Source organism: Tyto alba, unplaced genomic scaffold (genome assembly GCF_018691265.1).
Source record: "Tyto alba isolate M040663 unplaced genomic scaffold, T.alba_DEE_v4.0 Super-Scaffold_40, whole genome shotgun sequence".
NCBI lineage: Eukaryota > Metazoa > Chordata > Aves > Strigiformes > Tytonidae > Tyto > Tyto alba.
In genome coordinates, this window is record NW_024881316.1 from 16,438,599 (window position 1) to 16,465,089 (window position 26,491).

Sequence of the window (26,491 nt, forward strand, 5' to 3'; positions counted from 1 at the left end):
TATTATCAAATGCTTTTTCAAAAGGACTCCTTTTATCAGTATCCAACCCGGATAGGTAAAAGTGGAAGGACTGGGAGGCCCTAGGGGTGAAAACCTTCCCAGATACCCATAAGGTAGCCAGATAGGTTCTGTAAATGTTGCACTGCTCACTCTGCTGACTAAGTTCTTAGATACCTGCACTCATAGAGCAGCATGTCTCCTGAGCAGGGCTCTGCTGAGGTACTGAGCCCTGCTGAGTTCCACACACTGTTGCTGCTGCAAGGGGTCCCTTTGAAACTCTGCTTGTTTCAGTGTCTGGTAGATGTCGTATCTGTAAAGAATCTGTCTGTGCCATTCTTGCTGTGAAGGTCAAGTTTGCTCCTTAACCATTGACTATCTGGAGCTAAGAACTTTTCTTCAGATGGGGGGTTCTGAAATATCTTCACAATGAAGGACATGCACACAGGTATTTCCTTGTGGAGTTGTTGCAATCCCTTTCTTCTAGTTTGGGGTCAACTAAGCAAATCTCTTCCGTCTTAGCAGTGGCAAATCACCTTTGAGATGACTGAAGCAATGACTTATCTTTAGAGTCAAAATTAATAGCTGATATATGCATTTATAGTTATCCTTTAGTGGGAGCTGATAGCCAGAAAAGAAAACAGGACACCATGTGATAGCCAGTTGCCAAAGAACATAACTTTGGATTAGTGGGTCATTAGTGGGCTGTGGACCATCAATGGTAATTTGTGAATGCTATGTTAGATTACTGAAATGGGATTTCTAATCATCTCCTCTTCCAGGGGGATTATCTGCGATGGAGGTTGTTTTTCATATAAGTAGAAAACAGATTTTCCAGATAATATGCGAGAGAACTGCAAAAAGGGTGATCTTGATTCTCTGGGGTAGAACAATTAATTTTCTTAAAAATGTCAAGAGAGACTCATTCCACTTTCAGTTAATCAACAGCAGCTGAACATCTAAATTGGCTGAAGCTCATTGTTCCATAGCCTTCTCTAGCATTAGTTGTGATCACTATATTTATAACTTACATTTTGGGTAAGTTTTAAAATACAAGCTAATAGTAATTGGTATTGCAATTACATAATCTTAAAAGCCATTTTAATCAGGCCACAATATTAAATTAATCTCTAATCATGTTTTTGTTTTTGAATAGGGCTTCACAGGAAAAGATGGTCCCACAGGTCCCAGAGGCCCACCAGGACCAGCGGTAAATATAATTTTGTCTGATATACTCTGAAATAAGAGACCTGAACCAAGAGAGAGCCACATTGACATTTTCAGTTTCTGTCAAATACGAAATGAATTATTTGCTTAATATCCTAAAGGGATCTGGGAAATTCTCAGTAAAAGGTGAGCAGACAGCTGCATAAAGCATGTATTCACAAATGTCCATAAGAGTGGTTTTGAAACTGATTTCTGCCAGTGTAAATAAGGGAAGAACCAGTTTACTTGGTTCTTTAGCTATGATCTTTAAATACGCAGCCAGGTCTACTGAAACCAATCAGCTTATTACTTGTAGATGGGTGAAAAATCTTGCTGCTAATACAAGTTTTTCTTGACAAGAGTATTTGAGGATTAGCTTTTGCTTAAAATGCCACTTCACTGTGATTGTGGGACCATGTTAGAAAAGATGCTGGTTGTTAAAGGAAAACGTATTATGCTGGATCAGAGAGCTGGGTGTGCAGATGAGCTTTTATCACATAACCTAACACTGGCCTTTATTTGTTCATATTTATCTAGTATCACTAGAACGACTTCTTGTTGTCAAATTTTAGATGGATCACAGACCTGCTAGATGAAGTTAGAAGGCTAAACTTTCTTGTACTCCTTTAAGAATCTGTCATTAAGAGCAGTAACAAAAACATATTGACAGTCTCTGCATCTTTAGTTCAGAAATGCATGTTAAACTGTGGTGTTATGTGAAAAGACACACGTCCATGAAGAAACAAACTATTTTTTCCTGGGGAAAGTTTTCAAGCCTGATATGTACCTAACAGAAAAAAAAAACTAACTGATAGGAGCCATTTTTAGTATTGCTTTGCACTCAATACAAGAACACATTTCTTATTAGTACTTAGGCCATTGTTGATTTCCATAATTCATTTTACATGTCTTCTGCTGTAGGGTGCCCCAGGAGTTCCAGGGGTTGCTGGCCCAAGTGGAAAACCAGGGAAGCCAGGAGATCGTGGGACACCAGTAAGATAATGATACACTTACAGTATAAAATTTAAAATTACAGTCTGTTGATGAATATGAGAATTCTCATTGCTTTAAATACTTGTCTTGTACTTATGACAGTGGTTAATACAGTGGAGCTGACCTAAGACCACAAGTCTTCTTTTCAAACAATTTTATTTTTGCACTATGCCATTTTGCTGAGTTTAATAGTTGGGGGTGGAAATTGTGGTCTCTGGTTTCCACTAAAAAGTTTGTAGACTATTGTGTGCCAAGACATATATTCATACACTGCAAAATCATGAAGAACTAGGTCAGCAAAATGAAAAGTCTTTATATTTGTGAATGTGTGTGTGTGTAGTAAAAAAGTGGTACACTGCTGGAGGTGGAAAAACTTTGATAATATTATATAATCACTTCTGTTCTGCAAAAGTTTTGTGTTTTTTACAGTGTGATTTCAAAATTATTTGGCAGTGGTTTCTGTGTGTTTTATTCAGATTTTTAAAGTGTATCCTGAATAAGGAGAAAGAGCAGGAGGTGCTGCCTCCCACCAACAGTTTTAGGAGAAATTTTAATTGATTTATTTATAGGATCTCAGAAATTATGCCTGAGTCAGGAGTGGAGACAGCAATTGAAATGAGAAGTCATTCATTACTTGTACTTAATGTCTGGCAGTCATCCAGAATTTTCCATCTCACTTCAATGTCATTGTGTATATGACAGCTGGATAATTTGGTAGAATCTATAGCAGGCTGGGCAGCTTGATGGTTATGAAGTAGAAGTTCCCAGGAGCACCTGGAAACTGTGTCATTTTCTCATACACACTGTGAATTTAGTCTACATTTGCCAGCCTATAAATCCCATTTCTCCTTGCAGTGGAGGACACAGAGTGTCTTAGGAAAACACTGAAGTTTTCCTGCCTTTAGACATGCATGGCTAGTGGGATATTCCTGCCAGGTCAGATACTTGATAGACATAGCCAGGGCACAAGACGCTGTGGTTTGTTCACAAGTGAGCTTCAAACTACCAGATATATCTGAGTTTTCATTCACCTGGGACACTGGGTATCTGACCCAGTTCAGCAGTAAAGATGTGCAGGTGAATAACATGCGTGGAAAGAAATTTGGCTACAAGCCCAGTTTCAGTGCTTTTGCAAAGCAAGGCAGTCAACTCCTGTCCAAGCCCCTCGTGTAAGTTCTCCTATACTTTAATCTTAAGACTTTCTTTCAGTTAGAAGTACAATTTTTTTCCAGTTATTGCACTTTCTTCTAATGGGACACTGTGCATCATATTTACCATTTCTTATGTTTCTAGAACAGATCCCAGCAGGAATTCTGGCTTGCACCTTGCACAGATGTTTTATCAGACTCCTGGTGGACAGAATTTCAATGCTTTCCTTTGTGTCCAGTATTAGAATTGCCAAAGGTGCAGCCTGATGGCCAAATGCAACTTGCAGTGATGTGAATCATAGTTCAGGCCTGTCTGAATTTGTAACTTCCTGTCCTGGAGAAAGATTATGTGGCTTCACATTGCCTCTGGTAAATGCCAGGAATAATTTTCAACCCGATCCTGCCACTTTTTCTTCTACCTGAACAATCTGTATTGCTGGTACTATGCAGCGCAAGTCAGGTGGAAGAACCCTATAAGGCAAGGAATGTTACACCCTTGGCAAAAAATACACAATTACATGCAAATTATGAGGAGCCTTGGTGTTTTGAAGACATTCTCAGTGAATGCAGTCAACTGGAGCTCTTTCCTGGTGTGTTAAATACCACTAATGTGCTAAGATGAGGCAGACCACACCACAAATGTGGCTGTAAACATTTCTTTACCTTAACGTGTACTTATATGAGAACAAGTTGATACTTGATTTGTAAACTGAACTTTCATGAAAATAGGAAATTTGACTTTTTCACTCTGTTGTAAGTACGTACAAGAGAAACTTAGGTGTTTTTTCAGTGTAGTAACAAAATGACAGAAAAACAAACAGTAAGAACACAAATGAACAGTAATCTGTTGAGAATTGAGCACTGGCTGTCCTAGAGGAGACCACAATACCTGTCCTCTGTCTGTCTGGTCAAAGAGAGAGCAAGAATTTGGTAGTGGTCCATACACATGTCATAGGGCAACAAAGAGTCATTAAGCTAAAAGATAATTTTGGCTCAAGAAGATATGGGGTTTGTGAGTAAAGGTAATGGGAAATAGAAGATCTTGGACTGCCAGATAAGTACTTCCAGTACTGTTGTTTTATAGGTGTGAGAATGAAAATGGTAATGGCAGACTAAGTTGTCTTGAGGTAGAGCTGTCTTGTTTATAAAACAGATTCTGTGACAACAGGGTCTGACTTTCTTGGTCTACAAGGTCCCCAGAAAATAGTGCAAGGCATTTATGTTTTATATATAAGGTGCTATTAGACTGATGACTTCAGGACTAGAGTGTGAAAATCTTTAGAGGGTAATCATGAGCATGTAAGGGAGATATTTGTTGTGAGTTAAATGCAGTTTTTGAGAATTTTCCATTCTCTGCTGCCATGTGTTTACTGGTCTTGCATCCATCTATGCACACACCCTAGATGAAGTCTCAAAAAGGCACTGCTTTGGGAGCAACAAACTGGTGGTTCTTGTGGGGAGCAAACATTCTTTTGGGTAAAACAATTGAGCACATTATCTTTTAAAGTAAAAATAGCAGAACTTCCTTTGTTTTGTCCTCCTTCAGCTGTAGATCTTTGCTGCAGCCCCAGCCTTCATCCCACAACTCAGAAAAATCCCACATGCAGCACAAACTAGCTTTTCCTCACACTGACCCCAAGTGACTCCCTCATTGCAGGATATCAACAAAACTGAGTGCCAGCAGCAGCTGCTGCTTCTCAAAATGCTGGCAGGCAATTGGCTAAATTGCACTTTTTTGTCTATTAAAAGAAAATAAACTGAATTTTCAGAAGAATACAACTAAGTTGGAGGAAGATGCAAATAGCAACTCAGTAATTGCAGTTGTAATTATTTTTTGGAAATCATATTTCTAAAATATCCAGGTGGAAGATTGAACTTTGTTGTTAACATAGGCAGTCAGACTCTAATCTTCAAAATTTAAAATTAGTTTGGAATATCCTGTAGATTTCCAGTTGTAAGCCTGAATCAGTGTACCTTTGCAAGGTCACAAATTGAAGAATGAGGCTCATTTGATTTAAATTAATTGTAAAATTGACTGTGTACAGATTATAATTAAGGAATGGCCTTAGCATTTTTCTCACTGGGGGGTCTTTGTTGGCAATACTTTGGATCAATGTTGTGCTTTTGTTACCAGAGCACCTTCCTGTCTTACCACCATGGCTTGTAGCTGCAGACAGTGTGAAGAATTTTTCTTGACCAGTCAGCAAATTTATTTCCAAAAACATTATATAGGATTTGAACATTTTAAGTTTACTTCATTTTTTTCTCTTCTGTGTATAGTTCTGATATGTGAATGCTCTAGCAACTGAATTAATTGGAACACAGTATTTTAACTAATTATTAGAATATTGCCGGTATATCAGACCAGAAGTCTGATTTGTAATGCTTGCACTTACCTAGTGAGTAAACAAGATGATGTACTGCACGATTTACTTCCAGTTAAACACATGAGGTTGTATTATGTAAGCCTTAGAAAGAATGAGAATACAATGAGCAGGTATTATAAATAGATACTCAGCAGATAATTTTGAATGAATATGCTTTCAGAAAATATCAAAAATTAGCAAGTTTCAAACAGAAAGAGAAGCACCAAATAATTTGTTAATGTTTTTTTCTCCCAGATTTTCATGTTATGGACTAGTGCAAGTGAAAAACCTTCAATTCTATTCAATGGATATTTCAGATACATGTGATAGTTTATGACTGAGATGTTAATATCTGTTGAATTGAGAGTCAACTTACATCTCTTTTAGAGCTTCAGTACATCAGCATTTACCATAGTGTTAATTATTAGAGAATGACAGGTAGAAACGTCGTATTTTCCTGATGTTTTTACTGTTACAGTTTATTTATGTTGTTACATCATGTACAGGTCCGTGGTCTGTTTCAGCCTGTGGCTCTGCTAAGCTAAAACTAAAAGACAGACCTTTTCCCTATGGATTTCACTGAGTAAGAAAAGGTATAGATGAAAGAATGGAGGATAGAAGAGAAAGAATATTCATCAGTTTGATGGGTATATCGCGTACATATTAGTAACTGTCTCACTGGTGGCATAATTTATTCCAGTGACACATCTATGGTGTTACCATTCTAAATCTTTCATTTGAGTCTGTACGGTTAATTTTGTATGATCGATCTGTTATGCATGATGCAAATGTACCGTATGTCAACTGCTTAACTCCGTGATGGGTGAGCTGCCTCATATTTTCTGTGACATGTCATGGGGTAGGTGTATGAACACTGCTGCAGAGAAGCTAAAATAGCATACTAAATTCACACCCTGGCTTACCCCATGGGCATTTGTTTGCCTAAAATGTTGATTGAAGTCTATGAAACAGTGCCACTGTATTCTAATTGTATCCGCTTTGACCTCAGTGGAATGGTTTGTTGTCTCATGTTGCTGAAATTAATTCTGGGTACTGTAGGAATGTTATGAAAAACAGCTGCAGCCCACACTTAGCCTTTGCATTGTTAATGGTGATAAACAGGCTCCTTAAAGAAATACTACAATGTAAAAAGCAGTAATACTTAGGATGTATGTGTCACTACATGGAGAGCCATGCAGAACAGCAGATGACCTAACTGGACTTTCACTTTTGAAATATGCCTTATGTTCAAATGATAATTTAGGCTACAAGTGAAAATCTATTTGAACTGATGCTAGCCCCTTTTTGCTTAACTAACAAAGCTTCTGTGCTCTTTTGACACATTCTGGCAGTTGAATTTACAATGGATTTTTAGAAGGACTCAGCTGTGGCCTAACTCTGCATCTGCTGAAGTCACCTGTAAAACTCACTCTGGTAACTTCAGGAGCCATAGTTTTGGCCAAAGTTTTGTTTGTCCTGCCCTGGAATTTGTCACACGTGGCATTTGTCACATTGAGTACTCAAGAACATTGGAAGGGATATTCATGATGGCTTCCTAAGACGGTCTTGTAGTAAATGCAGTTTTGTTTTATTTTTTCCTTCTGTATTTTGATGCAAAAATTAAAAGAATATTTTTGGAACACTTTGAAGATTTTTAGATTTTTCAAAGGACAACCTAATGTCTAAAACAAATGACTGTGAATCTAATTTTCTACTTATTTTAAAAGGGCATCTACAACTTTTATTGTGGCCAAAATAATGTCAAATAGACCAAAGCAAGTTATAAATGACCTTCTGAGATCATTGCTGTCTATTTTGAAAATCTTTAAAAATCCATCATACCGAGCATTGTAATTATATTTTCTTTGGTAAGTATGGTCTGCTCTCTCTTGATGCTTTTGTTTGCTAACAGTGGAATGCAAACATAAGGCTAAAATCTCAAAATGTTGTGTGAGAGGTGCACACACAAAATTTCATTTGCAGAGTAGATTGTGCATTCTCCAGGTCCGAATTTATCTTTACAGTATATCTGATGTTTTTCCAGCCATAGATAGATACATATATAAAAATTAAAATCAATCTTTCTGGTTGTTTTCTTACATAGTATTCTTGAAAACCAAAAAAACCCACAACAACCACTAGGGTATTCAAAGGCAGATGGAAACTGCTGTTAGACAAAAGTTAGCTCTTGGCAAATGTCAATAATTTTAAAGCAGTTCAACCTAAGACTTCTATGAGACTATTGTAAGACTAGAAATGGTTGAGAATTATCAGGGAAGGTGTCACTATAAAAAGAGTAAGCACTTAAGGGCATCTGTCTCCATCTTATGTGTCATCTCTTCATAGCACTTTTTCACTTAGCACAGGGTCTGTTTCTTGAGGGTTCAAGGAGACAGCTACCCTTCCTAGACATGTTTTATTTTTCCTAGCTTACCTTCTTTTATGGTGAGTTGATTTAAGTTTTAAAATTAAACAGTCATATATAGCTCATACAAGACCATTCACCATTTACAGAAATATGATGCTAGAAATTCAATTTTCAAATTGCCAGTATGGTCCCAGTGTCAGAATAGGTCAGTTTCTTTGGCCTTAGTTTGAATTTTTCCTTCACATCTTTTTCTTCTGCATCTGTCAGTGTGTTTGATCATATACAAAAGATCGTTGCTTGTGCAGTCTTTTCTGGCCTCTGCTTTAGGATCTCTGAAATGTAAAGTTCAAGGAGGACCAAGCTGTCTTGAGGGAGTCAAAAAGTTTTCTAGAATTGCATGTCTCAAACCTATAGGTGGGGTGGAATAACATAATCCTTTAATTGTTTTATTTTTCTGTGTTTATTTAAGGGTACACCTGGAATGAAGGGAGAAAAAGGTGACAGAGTAAGTCTGCTTTAAAGTCAGTTTTTCTCAGATTTTTAAATTAAACACTATGACTTTAAAAGCACAGACATTTGCTAATAAAACACTTGTTTTGTTTTTGATTATTTAGGGTGACATTGCTTCTCAGAACATGATGCGAGCAGTCGCAAGACAAGTTTGTGAGCAACTGATAAATGGTAAACAGTGTTGTTTGCTTTTTTTGTCATATTAGAAATTTGCTACTTCGTGTATTAAAAGAGAAAATGATGGTTTAAATTTAAGATGAGGGATACTGGCCGCAGAGCATAGCAAGAGTTTGAGTGATCTGATAGCTGTCCAATGCCAATGATTTGGTGGAAAAAAATGTACCTTTACCAGATCCAGTTGGCTAGCTTGATCATGAACTAATCCGTGACCTTTGGAAATACACATGCAAATCTATTGCCCTGTACAAGGAAGGTGACTTTCCTTTTGTCAGTCTGATCCAAAATTACTTCATCTTTGTCATAAAATCACATTTTCTCATTAAACATGTCTTATCTTCAGGAAGAGGGAATTGGTGGGAAAAAGATGCTTTCTGAGGGTACTTTGCTAGCAAGGAAAGACAGATGAGTGTTGTGTAAATACTGTGCACAGAGTAGGCTGTGCTATGCAAGTAAAAATGATATTTATTTGGAGGAGGACTCCAAATTGAATTTCAGTCCTCTGCTGCCACACAGCGCAGCTTTGCAGCCCGTGAAAGTGATCTCTACGGAGGCTTTCTCTCTGTCCCTGAGGCAGTGCTTTTGCTATCAGTAGACCTGCCAAGGAGGACACAAACAAAAGTGCCCATAAATTGTTCTTAATACTGCTTCTATAGCAAGGGTAAGTGCTGACTGAAGGTAAAGAGATATGCCTTTTGGATCATTAAGAGTGCTTGTGTGCAGGGAGGAGGACAGTATGTTCTTTAAAATGTCTGTGATAGCTGCTATTTAAAACATGGCAATTAGGAACTGCAGAGAAAAGAAAGTAGATTAATGAATGTATTAGGCTTATGGATAAGGATTTGTTATCTGAGATGTTTTAGCATCTTTTTTTTGAACATCCCTGCCTTTTTTCATATACAGCTCATCTCGTCAGGGTTATGCTAGAACTGACACATTACACTAATCAGGTAGGGCTAGATGTAGCTCCCCATTAAGGGCTCCTTTCTGCATAGTTTCACAATGCTGATGCTTTTGTCCAGACACCTTTCTTTGGAAATGAAATTTGCCTATATGCAGAAGGTGTATAGGTACAAGCCGATACATCCTGTAGGCTCAGGCCTGTATACATCCGACAGGCTTAAGCAGCACACATAGTCTATAAGCTGCTAGCTCTACACATGAGTAACTTAGACTGTTTGTGATGGCTTCAGAGCTCTGAAAGTACATAGAAATGTGATACTCCACTTTTAGAAGTATAACATGTCCTTTCTGTTCTTCAGAGTAAAACCAAATTGTTTCTAATTAGAACTCGGAGAGGAAGAGTATTGTAAACAAATGCTTATTTTGTGACTTTAATTGCTTTAAAATTAATTTTTGTTAATGTCATTGGCTTCCAGAATTCCTTTTACTTTTCTTCCCTCCCTCCTCCATTTATGTTCAGCCTTCTTATCAGACATTCATTTCGAGTCTTCCTAATTCTTCTATACTAGTTTACCACTGCTTTATTGAATGGGAGCAAGGGTAGGATTTAATGAAGAAAGATAATTTGTTATTCCTTCCCACTCTGATAAAAGGCTTTCTCTCATTTCACGTGGTTTACTGAACCATTTCTCTTTCCTTTTGAAGGTCAAATGAGCCGGTTCAATCAAATGCTGAATCAAATCCCGAATGATTATTATTCAAACCGTAACCAGCCAGGGCCACCAGGACCACCTGGTCCCCCAGGAGCTGCTGGGACAAGAGGAGAGCCTGGACCTGGAGGAAGACCAGGATTTCCAGGACCTCCTGGAGTCCAAGGACCACCCGGTGAAAGAGGTGAGTAAATTCCAAGGCAGATGTGTATTTCACAGTGGACATAGGTCTGAGTCTGCCAGAGGAGCAAGTCTGATCCCTTTACCATGTCAGACTAGGAAGCCCACATCTAGCAGTAGCCTGTTAGGTCATCCGGATTGCCTGAGAGACACTGATGTTCTGGAGGACAAGGTTAATTACATCATTGCCTTCCTCTGTCTCTTCCTAGCTCATGTTTCATGAAACACAAGTTGGTCTAACATTTTGACTGCTGTCTCAGGGTTCCACAGGATATCTCAGGAATATGAATGTTCTCACAACTCTTCTGGTACTAAACAGCTACATCTTGGAAGGTTGTTTGGAGTACTGTAACTCTTTGCAGAACAGAACTCTGATTAAGAAAGGAAATGAGTCAATACCAAGAATAAAAAGTAGAGGTTGAAATAATTAGGTCTACATCCTTGGCTCTTTGCAGTACTTTGAGGGAGGGAAGCAACTCTGAACTAGGCTTGAGCATATGGGTAAACCTATTTTGTGGCTATCTTTGGATGACTGCAATGGCATGGAGTGTCTGTACTGTACTGTGTTGTGGCCTTTGCTTATTCTAGCTACTCTGCTCTAACATAGACTCGGTGCTGTGTTTTCTAGCATATATTTTAGTATAATCTTTAAAAAAGACTAGAAAAAATCAAGGAAGAATGAATTTCTGAATTCTGCTGTTTCTTAAACTTACTTCATCATAAATGTTTCTGAGAAACTGTGAAGCATGCTTTATAGCAGAAGTATGAAAGCTTGAAAATACTTTCCTATTTGTATTTCAAAATAGTAAGGGTCTGTGGTGTTTTAAGTATCTCAGATTTTTCTATGTTTGAGAAAGTTTATTCACACTAAATTACCTCTGCATCCTACTTTATTTTTAGGTTAGTATGTTTATATACAAATTACTTTCCCAAATGCTCATTTGGACATCTGCAAAAAATAAGGTTTGACCAGCCTTGTTGCATTAAATAATGGGAACTAAATATTAATATCAATGAAAGAGCATGAAGAAATATTTGTTGATGTGGTTTCCTTCCTTTGTTTTTTATTGCTTTTTTTTTTTTTTTCTTTTTAATTCTACAGGAATGCCTGGAGAAAAGGGCGAAAGAGGAACTGGATCTCAAGGACCACGAGGTTTGCCGGGACCACCTGGTAAATATTTCTTATTTTATCAGGTTACAGAAAAGTAGGAGAAAAAGACAACATTTTTTTCACAGGGAACCAGACTACGTCTGGTGAATGAGCACGTTTTACTATGTCCACTTCATGTTTTTGACATGTATCAGAGTTTACTGGAAACCCCTACAAAAAAGCGTAATTTAGAAAGATTTTTGGATGTGGCTAACAGGTATTTGTCTTGTAATTTACTCATCTGGCATGCTTGCTTGTGTGAAAATGTGTTTCAGAAAAATACATTGTCCAAATATTTGATGGATATTTTCATGTTATCAGATGATAGTTTTCCAGTATCTAGTTCCATTTTTTACTTGTGACTAGAGAACTACAAATTGTGCCCAGACTACAATATACTCCCACATGCAGAGCAACCGGATGATAGAGTCAGATGATTTGACCACTGGTTTTGGTCTTTGTATCATGCAATTTTGTTCGCTGATGCCATGGCAAAAATCAGCTGCATCATTTGTTTCTGCTTGTAGTTTACTAGGCTAAACACAGGTTTTTCATTACAGGACCCATAAGATGCTTGCAGCAAATTGTAGCCCCAGTTACTTGAAGCTTTACTTTTCTGCTAACTGTAATAAGACTGGTTCCAAAAAAAACATTACCTCATCTATCCTGGGGCTACAGGGTAGCAGAATTAATGTACTCCTGTATTTTAATTGAAATCCAGTGTGCTCGTCTAATGTAGTAGTTTCCCTTGAGATCCTCATATCTTACGCAGAGGAGAAATAAACCAGAGAATTCATTGATATTTCTTACTTGGCTCAAGCCTTACTAAATTGGTTTCTGTGAATAAATCCTTAAATAAGCCACACACAGGGAAGCAACTAATGATGAGTCACATTTCTATTTTTCTTTTTTTTTTTTTTTCTTTCTGTTGACCCCCATATAGCAACAAAGTGCAAGTGTTTTCTCACCAAAGACATAGCCGAGTCTGTGTAGTCTAGACAGCAGTAATGTTAGCTGTTTTATCAAGATAGCTTTTAAAGAAAACAACTTCCCAACCTTCCAATTCTAAAATTAGGTCCACAAGGAGAGTCTAGAACCGGTCCACCAGGCTCCACAGGATCACGAGGACCGCCAGGGCCACCAGGTCGTCCTGGAAATGTGGGTATTCGAGGTCCCCCAGGGCCACCAGGATATTGTGATTCATCCCAGTGTGCTAGCATCCCTTACAATGGCCAAGGATTCCCAGGTAGGTTATGAACAACTTAACTTGCCTTAAACAGCCTTCACGGATGTGTCTGTTCATATTGAGCTGCCTTACATGAGACAGTCCTGCTAGCCTGGACATACTGAATCAGGAGGAAATGGTTGCAATGAGCAGCCCTGCCTCATTGCAACGTGCAGGTATATGAGCAGTCATTTGAACTTTGATGCAGACTTACTTGATGTCATGTGTGTTTTTCTCTAAATAGGAAGTAGCGACTAAATATTTTAGTCTTTTTTTTTTTTTTTTTTTAAAACATAGATGGTTAGTAGTTGATAATGTTGCTCATAGGATTTAAGTGACCATTTTCTTCTTCTTCTTTTTTCCCCTCCATCCCCACCCCTTCCAATCGTCTTCAGAACAAGGTTGAATTCTCCATGTTTCTCTTGAAAAATAAAAAGAATGCTGTGGTTGGCAATTTCCGTGTGTCTCTTTTTGAGCAATGTCAGGATTATTTATAAAAAATTGATACCTGAAATAAAAATTTTCCACAAAGGAAATCCATTCAGTGATACAGTGCAGACGACTGAAAAACATCACTGTCCTACAATTTCTACCAAGTTAAACACCATGGAGTCTCTGATTAACCCTGGGTGATATCAGCCTTCCACTCTGTGATGTATCTCAAAACAGTAGGCTGCTTCTGGAATCAAAATAAAGGTTCACAGCGGCCACCTATTTCTGAGTGGAAAGATTCTAATATATTTTAACATGGGGATCCTGCAGGACCACAGTATTGTTAACAAATTAATATGTATGCATTGCAACGTCTCAAAATTAGTATATGTGATACTACTATTGGATATGGTTTGCTGTTAGTGTAATGTGCATGTACCCATGAAAAGAAAAATAAAGGAAATATATATATATATATGTACACACCTGCAGACTCAGTGCTGCTGATTAAAGATCCAGCTGGTTGTGCAGATCTCACACAAAATTCTTATTTAAATAAAAAAAAAAAAAGAAAATTGTACCTGTGATTCAGCTGTGTTCTCCTTTCTAGTAAGCAGCTATGTATACATATATAAATATATGCCTATGACTTAACTGTTATGTATTTAGTTGGATGAAAGTATGTTTTTGCACATCAGATGGACTTTTTAAAAGACTAACATCATCTTTGACCTGTTTCAGGTTTCGGCTAACACATTTTCTAAGTCGCCAGTGCTGCTTACAGTTTGAATACATGAAAATCCTGTTTCTGAGATGTTTGCGCACGTGCTTATTAGAAAATGAGTCCGTATGGATATTTCACCACGCATATGGTTTTTAAACCATGTTGGCCTCATAGAATGGGGAGATCCTTTTTACTAACACAACTTGTGAATGAGATAAAGGACAGTGATGTCAATTCATTAAGCCTGTTGCATTTCAATAATAAAATAGACAATCTTTCTTTTTTTAAAAAAAGACCCAGACCATCAAAAGCCTCATTGGTGAAGGAGGCTTATAAAACTACTAACCAGCAAAGATAATGCCATTAGAAGAGACAGATTTAACCTGGTAAATGAGAAATTACTTATGTAAATAGTAAACTAATTGTGGCTTGTAAATGATTTGTATGGGACCGTATCCACTAAAATCTGTTAACAACTCTACGTGAAGCTTTTGCATAAAGGCCTGCTGCTGCTTGCTATATGCCGGAATAACATCTTTGACAACTTATGAAACCTACCTGTCTGTTGCTTGTTACCAACATGTCTCAACTGGGGCATGTGCCTTTTTTTATGTGTAATCTTGTTGGATTCTGTAACTGCAGTTATAAATACCAAAGTTTTATAATTATTTTTCTTCTGTTTTGCTGTAGTTTTTGGTGTTCCTGAAGCACCAGCTGTAACTCGGTTTGTTACGAGGAACAGCACGAGAAAATGACATGTACTGTATATTGCCACTGGTGATAGTTATGTCTACGCTTACTTTCCCATTCTCAGAGAAAATCAGTATATGACAAATCAACCCGTTCATTTTGCCTGCTCCATGTTTCTACTAATTACACAGTTTAAAATAAAGTCCAGTGCTTGGATTTACTGAAGTAGCTGTAAAATAATAGTTATTTTTTGTTTGTTTTTTGTTTTACAATAATCGGTCCCTTGCATAATTTAAGACTTTTCTGCAATGTTTTGTGTATTATAAATACAAAGCCTTTCAAAATTAATTTTAAATCTTTTATTATTTTACTGCCAAAAAGTATTCGTGAACAAAAATGAAAAATCCCCCCCCCCGAACTATTAATTTATATATTTATTATACGGAAATAAGATTGGACTAACACTATGTAGACAAACTAACTTTCATTGTATTTGTGGATTCAAAGACATGCGATAACTATTATGTTCAATCGGACAACTATTTTCAACCAGAACCATATGTGCCTGAAAGTGGACCCTATCAACCTGAAGGTGAACCCTTTATAGTACCTATGGAGTCAGAAAGGAGAGAGGACGAGTATGAGGACTATGGAGTTGAAATGCATTCACCAGAATACCCTGAGCACATGCGCTGGAAAAGATCACTGTCAAGAAAAGCAAAAACAAAACCATGAAAGATCCGTGTCTAGTTTTGGCTTTTTTGGTTGGTGGTTTTTGTTTTTGCTATACTTGCATTCGCAGATACACACAGGGAGGGTGCATCGTTTCTTTTGCAACATAGCTTTCTGGTCTTTTCATATCAGACACACCCCTGTTTTGTATCTTGCTGATGTGGGGATAGCAATGTGTGTACCTAGACACTTCGTATTCCTCTGGAAATGCTTGTAAAATACTTTTGCTTATAGTGGCTGCGTACAGGTTAATATATGCATTCAGTTATCCCAGTGCTGTCTTTTAATTAAAATACTGTAAAAACAAATAAATAAAAAAAAAAAAAAACGAAAAACCAAAACAAAAATCACCACAGAGCTGCTGCAAATTTTCTAAGGACTGTCAGCTTTAGCTCTACATTTCCTTCTTTTTCAAAGGCATGTTTGCAGTTCAGTCAGATCACAGGTCTGCATTATCTAGTTAAAAAAGAAAGAAACAAAAAATTCCCTCTCCTTTCAATATCATTGTCATTTTCTTCTATTCTTAGTTACAATTTGCAGAGCATATACTGCTCTTATACATCTCCTTTAAACACCACAAACATTAAGTAGCTGAAATAATTGTATCAACTGGATACAGTTTAATAATGCCTGAAATCTCCTTGTTTGTAGACACAGTAACATTTATGCCAAATTGCAGTCAATCCTGCAGAGATGGAATTGCATGTTTATGTTGTATATTTAGTATGGATTTTTTTTTCAGAATACAATGTTTCTTAGTTATCAAAAGCAGTTGGAAATTGTTTGCAAGACTATGGATATAGAATTGCTGCTTTTATATTTTAACTGCAAATTGTGAATTTCACTGCCTTATATTATTTATTTCTGAAATGAAAGAGGCATTTTTCAATAAAACTACTGAAAATTTATATGTGTCTATTCCTTTTTTAAAAGTCATGGTGAGACTGATGTATGTGTATTCCAATAGTGTTATTTACTCAATCATTTGGAAATGCCAGGTAGCAAAAATCAATAAGAATGGCAATAGTCTTAAAATAGGTATTTGGGCTGTGATGTCTAGAGGTGGGTGGATGAAATCAGGAGAGAATTCCTCTGTCTGAAGCACGAATAAGACTTTTAACAAATTCTGTCTCCAAGGCATTTGGTGAAGAAAATTGAAAGAGAGGCCCCAAGCTTCAGGTGCTCTCTTTTGGGGGGGTTTCTGATGGATGGCTGTTGCAGAGAGAGACTTTCCACCCAAGAAACTACTTTAACTGGACTCACTACCTAAAGCTACACAAACTTTTAATTCCTCGTGTGCTCTGAGCCATGGCAGCACTGAGTCCAGTATTAGCAAATAGCTTGCCTGAGGAAGCGGGTGTCTGGTGTTTCCTGAGCTCCATCCTGCTGGGACCGTACATGAGCTGATTCCTGTCTGCTCAGGAGATCATCTGTATCTGCACAAGCTTTGACCACAGTGATGGCTGTAATATAGCTTTACCTAGAGAGGGTGACAAGGATGATTTGGAAAAGAGCAACAAAACTGCAGGGGACCAGAAGAATTAGTTGCTAACTGATGAGGAGAGAGTGAACTGGTGGTGATCCTTCCTGTCCATGATACATTAACCAAGGTCTGTCTTAGAAGTAGAAATGGCTTTTGCCATAGGCCCTGGAGCAAAGCTGGAATGCCATTTCTTAAGATCATGCAAGACATCTGTCAAAGAAGTAAAGATAGGCGTGCAGGCTGTCTTCTTGATCACTGAATTTTACTCCACACTGGAAGCTATATGACAAAATTTAGTGTCCGCAAATGGAAATTACACAACAACTCTGTAGACCTCCTGCTTGGTTATCAGTGAAATGAAAGCCAAACAAACAGAATTTCAAAGAGTGATCCTGATTACAGCCATATGTCTTTTAGATAGTAAGAGAATCATTCTGGGCTGAACTGAGGAACATTTAAAGGCGCATCAAAACTATTGATTCTTTATGTTTTCTTCTAATTGCAGAGAGTTAAGTATCAAAAACATGTCCTGCAGCTTCATGTACAATAAAGGAATGCATGGGTCTGGTAGAAAAAAAGATGCTGGTAGAAATTTGGAGAAGTGATTAAAATGTTTCTTTGAATTGTATTTAAAAACATCAACATCCTGCATTGATCTCCCATCTGCCTTTTTCTGGCATTAAGTGTATCCTTAGGACAAGCTTAACCAGATGCCCATATCTTCATAAAAAAGATTTCCTTCTGTCCTACAAACAGAAAAAGATTTCCTTCTGTCCTACCAACAGAAGGTTTTACCTTGTTTAAAGCATATATTTTAAGTAATTTTTCTATTTCTTCACAATGTATACCCAATGCCTGCCAACCATGCCTTGTATTCTTTGTGCTCTTTATTAATATAATTTTACTAGAGATGCTGATATTTGATTATATGGTGGCCTGTGGCCTGAAATATTTAATCATACAATAAAACCTAAGCTCACTGGTAGTCAATACATTTTAACAACAAAAATCTGCTCACAGATCTGCAGGATGGATATAAGCTCTAGGATATGTACTTCTTACAGGCACAGAGTTACCAAGTATGAGTCAGGACCATCTCTGAACTTGAGATAAGTGCTGATAAACATTTGTATTTAATAAAAAAATCCCCATAATTCCCAAACCTGCTTAACACTTCTTTCATCTATGCCACAATATTTGACAGTCAGACTTCTGACATTGCAGTTTGAAGTGAAAAAGACTTTCAATGGCTCATCCAAAATATAAAGAAAATACTTGAAATGTTTGGACAGCATATAAATTAGTGTTTACTGATGGAGGCCAACAAGGAAGAACAACACATTTCCAGGAATTCTCAGGGGAATGGCTCTTGGGGGGCAGGGGGATACTGATGACACTTCTGGGAAGTGTTGCAAAGCTGAGCCAAGCAAAGCCTGGAGAAGTACAGATGCAAAGAAAATACAAACAAGTTTGAGTTCCTGAGTATCTCATGCACAGCTGAGCAGTTTACTTAGTCTGGCAGTTTTAAAGAAGGAAATTGTTTAAAAGCTCAATTTTTATTGTATACACATTTTCCCTCATTTTGGCAAAAAACCTGTGAATATGAACAAGCAGGTGGGAAAGCGCTGCTGCTTGTTTAAAATTAGGACTGAGCATTGCAGAGAGGACCTCAGTGAAGACAGTCAGTCTTTCTGTGTCTTGCAAACATTGGCTCAGGGAGCAAGGTCTTTGCATTCCTGATAGTATGGATAGGAAAACTGCACAAATAGCTGGACACCATTACTGCTTTATGAAGGTTAAGTGTTATGCCAATGCATCACTGAGAACTCTGTGCAATAATAGGCAAAAATAGAATAAAGGACAGAATGTAAAGAGCCTTATTTGAAAGAATGTCTCCATTTTTGCTACTATTATGGTTTTGCAATTGTCTTTTGAATGCATGGGGATGCTTAGTAAAGAAGATAAATTGACAGATACCGATTCTGCTAAACATGAAGAGTTTCAAACAGCATAAACACTTGATCTTTGTTCCCACAAAGGCCCCTTTTGATATTAAAAAATGGTATATTAGTGAGAACTCGATCAATCTATATAGATCTTAAATGCAATAATTCTTTTTTGAAAGTTTTCAAAATAAACTCCACTGTGGAAAAGACATTAGAGTGACATAGTCCTTGAGATTGTCCGCTTCCTTTATGAAGTGGAATAGCGTGTTGATATTTTTTGACTGCTACTCAGACCAAAGTCACAAACGTGAAAATATTTTTGGAAGACGTACTGTGAAAATATTAATTATTTTTGTGTCAGCTTTTTAATGTAAGAATTACTACCTTTTGTGTCATTTTACTTTAGATGCCCCGTTGAACATATTGATATGAAGATGGTTGTATTTCTCATCTTCAAAGTCAAAAAGATCAGACCGGCTTACAGCCATAAAGAAAATACAGCTTCTAATAAAGGCTTTTCTTCCTTCAGTATTCTGCAGAAGACCTCAGATTTTTGCCTTGACCAGCTAGTTAAAAGATGCACAGCCATCACTTTCATGCTCTAGAAAAAGAGATGGGAATGAAAAGAAATTCTCTTGAAACGCTTCTCCACATCTGAACATTTCTTAGATGACATTCAGTTAAAACAAATAGACTCAGGCAGGGATTTTAGTGCCGATACACTATTGCCTTTTGAAAATATGTGCTCAGTCACATTTTCATTGAGTTATTTTCCTGTGCTGTTTGTTTAATATGTTGCCATCTTATTATTTGTGTTCTTTTGTGTCATGCATGAGGTCAAGCTAACTGTGACAAACAGCACCTCAGAGAGTAACTCTGAAATGCAAAGTGAAATCCTACCTCCTGTAAGATCAGCTACGTTTTGCCACTGAATTTAACCAGATTGAATTTATAGTCCTTCCTTCATTCAACAAATCTGGTTTGTAAGCTTGGAGATGTAGAAAGCCCTCAGCAATAAATTATTGTCGTTTTTTTTTGAGGAAATGCAGCAAGATCATTTGAAGCTGTCACCCAGATGCTGCTCTCAGTTTCATTTTTGGGTCAGCTTTGTTTTGAATCTCTTCATCCTTGAAGCCCACTATTTGTTTCTTAGCTGTTCTTACAGGATAGTTTAGTGCCCAGTTTGACTTCCACTGTCTTTTATTCCTATATAAACAGTCCAGGATGTCTTGAAGATTTAGTTCATACCCACTGAACTTTTTTGTGCAGCCCATATTTATTCCTCCTTGGAATGATGCAAGCTACTCACAGGATTTTCAAGAGTTGCTAAAGTTTTGGGAACCTGACATTTCTGGGTGCTCACCTTGAGACACCCATTGACCTCTCAGTTTCAGAATGCAGTATGCCTCTAGTAACTTAATCTCTTTAACCGGCTTTGGGTTATCTTCTGAGTCACTACCAGTATTATTTGTAGAATATTAAATATTGAAAAAAACAATAAGAATAAGACAGAGTAGAAATAAGATACTTTTGGTCTCTCATTTTCATAGCATGTTAATCCTGCAAAGTGCTTAAGTTAAAAATATTTCTTCCTTCAGCTATAATGAAAGTAGAAAAGCTTCAGATGCTCAGGAAATACCATAAAGGAGAAAACAAAAGCTGCACGTTTGTCCGTTAGAGAGGACACCTATCCAGAGACTTCTGCCATAAACTTCACTAGAATTATTGGTATCTGAGCAAAATAAAGGCATTTATAAATTGCCAGAACTCCAGTAATGATCATGAAAAACATGTTCCTGTCTGAGATAAGCAGAATATATAAAACTGATACATTGAGTAATACTGCTTTTACATCTGACAAACTGATGCAATTGTGAGACATTTATCAGTTATAATGGCCTGCTGTTTATATCTCATAGCAACAACCACTGGAAAATTGCAACACATAATTTAATATTTGTAGCTCTGGGCTCTGTTCATGACAGTGAACAGAACAAATTAATTAAAATTACTGTACACTGTAAAGGTTTTCTCTTTATCAGTTATTCAAACACGTCATGCCCTGAACAGTCTTCCTTCCCTTCTTCCCTGTCCCCTTTCCTTTCTGAAGTTGGTGTGCTATTCCCCATATTCAGCCCTCTTGCCTGTGCAGCTACAGGCTCCCGGTGGACAAGAAAGACAAGGACATGTTGGAATGAGTTCAACTGAGGAATACCAAGGTGGTCCAGGGGCTGCAATGCCCGATCACTGCAAGAGTTGGTCCTGTTTAGACTGGCAAAGAAAAGTCTGACAAGGGATCCCTCTGCTGTCTTCAACTCCCTTTGCCATCCTGCTCTTCCAAAAACAGTATCTTTTTATTTTGATGGCAGTATACAAACGATATATTAACAAAGTTCCTAGTATTTCTGGATCATACATTTCATGTTACTTGCATTTTGCTGTTGCCTGTCTTGCATCCAAAACTGTAAAGTAGGGTTTTAGAAACGGTTTTAAGGTTCCTTATTGTTGATGCTTGTGTAAGTACTGGCCTTTTCAAGTCTCCCTGTATCTTTTTGAACAGTTAGTTCTCTTCCTGCTTTTATACTACTGTTATGATGGATTAAAAAGCAGGAAGCCTTCTGAGTAGACTTTATTATGTTCTTCTTTTATGTAGCTACAGGTGTCAATTACCAAGTGAGATCAAGATCATCTCTCTGGAGATGGAAGGAATGTCATGCTGGACAGAAGGGATGCCATTCAGAGGGACATGGACAGGCTTAAGAGGTGGGCCTGTGCAAACCTCATGAAGTTCAACAAGGCCAAGTGCAAGGTCCTGCCCATGGGTCATGGCAATCCCATGCACAGATACAGGCTGGACAATGAGTGGATTGAAAGCAGCCCTGAGGAGAAGAACCGGGGGGTGTTGGTAGATGGAAAACTGACTGTGAGCCAGCAATGTGCACTCGCAGCCAGAAAGCAGACTGCATCCTGGGCTGCATTGAGAAGTGTGGCCAGCAGGTCGAGGGAGGGGATTCTCCCCCTCTACTCCACCCCCATGAGACCCCACCTGTAGTACTGTGTCCAGCTCTGGGGTCCCCAACATAAGAAGGACATGGACCTGCTCAAGCTGGTCCAGAGAAGGGCCACGAGGATGATCAGGGGGCACCTCCCGTGTGAGTACAGGATGAGAGAGTTGGGGTTGTTCAGCCTGAAGAAGAGAAGGCTCCAGGGAGACCTTCCAGTACTTAAAGGGGACCTACAGAAAAGATAGGGAGGGTCTCTTTATCAGAGAGTGTAGTGATAGGACAAGGAGTAACAGTTTTAAACTGAAAGAGGAATGATTTTGATTAGATCTAAGGAACAAACTCTTCACTGTGAGGGTGGTGAGACACTGGCACAGGTTGGCCAGAGCAGCTGTGGCTGTCCCCTCCCTGGAAGGTTGGACGGGGTTTTGAGCACCCTGGTCTGGTGGAAGGTGTCCCTGCCCGTGGCAGTGGCATTGGAAGTAGGTGATCTTTAGGGTCCCTTCCAACCCAAACCATTCTATGATTCTATGATTCTAAGACATGTTTTTAACCCAAATCTATTTCTCAGATGTAATTACAAGAATCAAAACAAGTACTTCTTGTGCACTGGAAGACAGTGAAAAAAATGCCCTTTTAACTACAGTGGCATTTAATTATATTTTTAATTTATATTATGGGTAAATAAGCTAAGATATTAAACCATAACCAAGGTTTAAAATAGAAATCCAAAAAAGAATCCTGGCCTGGTATCCATCCTTAGATGTTTATCTTTAAGTTTTCAGTTCTAGAAACTCTGCTGATGTGAGAAGTGTCGGCATAATATCAAATAAAGGGTCATCTGCAGATTTGTTATCTTTGGAAGATCCTCAGAATACCATGAATACTCTTTGCTTTTATTTGGCAATGCCCTTGTGTACAGTATATCTGACAGAAAATGCCTGTGGACCGTAAAATCCCAGCCAGCACATCCTGCAAGGTAGTATCCTGAGGTTATAGTTCTTAGTCTCCCTAGCTGATGTCTTTTCAATAGCAACAGAAATCAAAACAGCATCAAACATTTCATATATATATATATAAATATATATATATATGTCCCATTTCTCAAAGACATGTCTGAAAGATGTGGTTTCCCTCTACTGTGATGTCTTCCCCAAAAATGAGCCAAAGAATTTGCTAGTGAAGTACTTGAACCTTTCATAAATTTGAAGCAAGAAAGCTTTAAATGTGTGTTAAAGATTAAAAGCTTTACTTTAGACAGTATCATGAAATTAAAAGGTTTTCGTGATTCAGAACAGTGCTGGCCCAATGTAAGTTTCCACCCATAGGTCAAGAAACCAGGTAGAGAGACCATCTTGCACAAGAACTATATAGTATCATAGGGTCATAGGTTGTTCCCATTTCTTCCTGAATCTGAGATATTACATGTGATTAAAAATACAGGAAGGGGAAATCATCACTAATGAGAATCCCAACAGTTTCCACAATACAGTGAATTAATTAGCATGGGCCCAAACACAGATATCTTCAGTGCATTGAGTTCTTTATCAGTGAACCTTGACAATAAGGAATTTCAAGAAAGAGACTCACTAACCGCCATATACATCTTACTTGGGCGTTATCTTTATTCAACTCCTTTAAAACACCACCTGTTTCTTCGGATGAAGTGGGAGAAAGTTCCTAATTTCTTTTTGTTCCGGTAGATGATATCATAGAGAGGAGGAAGACTTTGCAAGCTGTGACTTCCAATGACCTGGTCCAACAAATTTCTGACCACTCTCCTAGTGTGAGCTACTGGACTGGCATATATCTGTGAACCTGAAAGGTTCAGCATAAGGAACTAAACCTAAGAGCAAATGTGAAGGAGCAGAGGGTAAAATGCACAGGGAATCATCCAATTGCAGTCATCAGCTGTTGTAGTTTGGTGGCTGCATATTGTCTTGGAGTAGGCTGGGAGGAAAGGCTAGTCTTCAAGGGTGGAAAAAAGCTTACTCTTTACTGAGGAGGAAAAGAAAAGGGAGAAATATGGCTTCCTTTAATAGATGTTGTGGTTTAGGCCCAGCCAGCAGCAAAACATCACATGGCCTCTCAGTCCTCCCCCTGGTGGGATGGAGAGGACAATCAGAAGGAAAAAAAAGGTAAAAACCTGTGGGTTTAGATAACGACAGTTTAATACAACAACACAATAAGATAAGAAAACAATAACAACAACAGTACTAATATATAAAGTGAGTGATGCACAATGCAATTGCTTACCACCCGGTAGACCAAACACAACCCTTTTCTGAGCTGCCATCATCCCCCTCAACCCCCAGCCAGCTCCTCTAGTTATATACCCATCATGACCTCAGCATGTTGTTGAATATCCCCTTGGCTGGTTCAAGCCACTTGTCCTGGCTGTATCCCCTCCCAGCTTCTTGTGAAAATTAACCCTATCTTAGCCAACCCAGGATGATAGAAACCATGTAAGGAGCTCTTGCATAGAGTGTATCCTCATTCAAACTCCATCTATTTGTAGTAATTCCAAAATTCAAGGTAATTCGCTCATTTTCATAAGGACCATTGTTGCTCTTGACCAAAAGAATGTTTTATGAGAGGCTGCTTTCTGATTGCTCCTTCTATTGTCCCATATGTAGAGCACAAGTTACACTATTGGTCATCCCAATAGTTTATACCCTAACAGACAAAAAAACCTCAGTGGCACCTAACCCATTTTATTAAGCACTTCATCAGTTAGCCTGTGAACTATATTTTTTTTTAGTGACACACTGGAATAAGTATCAGAATTTCCTGTAAATTCACAGAAAGGCGCGTGTTCCTTAGGAAGCCTCTAGAAGTGCATCCAGTTGGTGCAATATGAGAACCTAAACTTGGGGATCTGCATATGTCTAGACCTGGACGATCAGCGTATCATGTTGCTTATCATGAGGAAAGGGCAAGAGCTCTGTGTTGTCCAGCAGGACATCGCAGCATAAGTAACCATCTCAACAGTTGGAGACTGGCCCTGCTGTGGCATCACTGGTGCAGGGGCTGACAGTCCCAGGCTGGGCTGAAATGGCATCCTGGGACACAGGAGAGTGGGGAGGCCCCAGAGAGTGTTTGTCAGGGACAGTCAGGCCTAGTGCTGTTCTTAGGTCTCTGAAAATACTATTTTCTACTCATATAGTATTTTACAATATTAGTTTGGGAAATCCTTAAATGGTCATCATTTGGGATACTCCTTCACCAACCTGGATGGTAAAATTGTACAAAATGTGTCCCTTATGAGGACTATATGGGCTGTTCCTTTTAAGACTGGAGGTGTGGGGTGAAAGATAAAGGCTAATCACACTGGAAGATGATTCAATGCATCATGATCTTGCTGGAGGAATGAGAGAGTGAGTGTTCTCACTAAATAAAGATGATAATGAGGCCTCTGCTGAAAACAGAGAAGTGGAATAAATTAAGAAGCAAGATATTGCTTATGTACTTTGACTACAGACACTGGAAAAGATGTAAAATTTAAGAAAACCCACAGTTTTGCTCACAAATCTTCATGCTCGTATTTAAGGCAATGCTATTTACTGCGATTCGTTGAGATCTACTGGGGAAAAATGATGAAGATTGTAGCTGATGATCTACAGGAATATAAAGACAGAAAGTAAGAGGCCTACACTTTTAAATAAATGTATTCATCATCCCTTTCTGGCAGAACATACACAGATACAATTTCTGCATATTCTAAAAATGAAGTCATTTGAAACAAGAGGTGATTGATATTTTTTTCAAAAAGGAATATGTTCAGAAATGTGAATAACTTTTGCTATATCCTTCTTTATGCACTGGTATATAAAAATAGTAACTAGAAATGTAGAATGAAGAAGAGGTACAGCTACTTATTTATAAATAGATATTCTAGGCAATTCTCTCTAAAATTTAGCTCTAGATGGAAAGACATTAAAAGGAAACATAGACAATAATCTTTCAGCCAAGAACTGGCTGTGTCACAGGCAATATTATAGATTTCCTGAATTAAAGGTTTTCTTCAACATTCCTACATAAGAGAATTCATTCAGTTGTGTGACTTTGACTCAGTCTCAACTTCAGTCTAGCTACATTACTCAGACTTGCAACTTATAGTTTTGAATTTCTGCTTTAGAAGAAAATATTATCTTTTCACATTTCTGAATCAGTCTGTCTCTTATTCAAAGCTGAATGAGTAATTTTACAGCCATATATGACTATGTATCACAAGAACAGTTTTTCCTATTTTCTACATAGTAATATTGTACATTTTTAATAGACCCATCTTCCATATTAGAGTAAATGAAAAGTTCATGATGTCTCAAAAAAGAACATATTATCCATCCCTTCTTAGAAGTATTTCTAAGATAGTCTTATAAAATGTTAGGGTTCAATCTAAAGTTAGAGGTGCTGAAGAAGAAAAAATATCTGGATGGGCATATGCAAGAACAGTTTCATTTCAGATCAAGGTACAGATCTCACCCAGAAGTGCTCAGAAAAGGCAGACCTCCCATATTTTTATTAACTGTTAACAGTCTTTATCAGA

General features: G+C 37.9%; 1 protein-coding gene across 7 annotated transcripts in view; it reads left to right on the forward strand.

Annotated features, from left to right (window-relative positions):
* Positions 1–16,419, forward strand: part of COL12A1 (collagen type XII alpha 1 chain) — a 107,679-nt gene extending 91,260 nt beyond the window's left edge. For 5 of the 7 annotated variants that reach the window (XM_042803335.1, XM_033002760.2, XM_033002766.2 and 2 more), the window contains 8 exons: positions 1,154–1,207; positions 2,125–2,196; positions 8,548–8,583; positions 8,693–8,759; positions 10,374–10,562; positions 11,661–11,729; positions 12,784–12,954; positions 15,333–16,419. In XM_042803335.1, coding sequence (XP_042659269.1) covers positions 1,154–1,207; positions 2,125–2,196; positions 8,548–8,583; positions 8,693–8,759; positions 10,374–10,562; positions 11,661–11,729; positions 12,784–12,954; positions 15,333–15,514 — 840 coding nt within the window. In that variant the 3' untranslated portion in view covers positions 15,515–16,419. Of the gene's footprint in view, positions 1–1,153; positions 1,208–2,124; positions 2,197–8,547; positions 8,584–8,692; positions 8,760–10,373; positions 10,563–11,660; positions 11,730–12,783; positions 12,955–13,328; positions 13,944–14,106 lie in introns of those variants that run through there. The other 2 variants (XM_033002763.2, XM_033002764.2) reach the window with 2 other exon arrangements.
* The last annotated feature ends 10,072 nt before the right edge of the window (positions 16,420–26,491 follow it).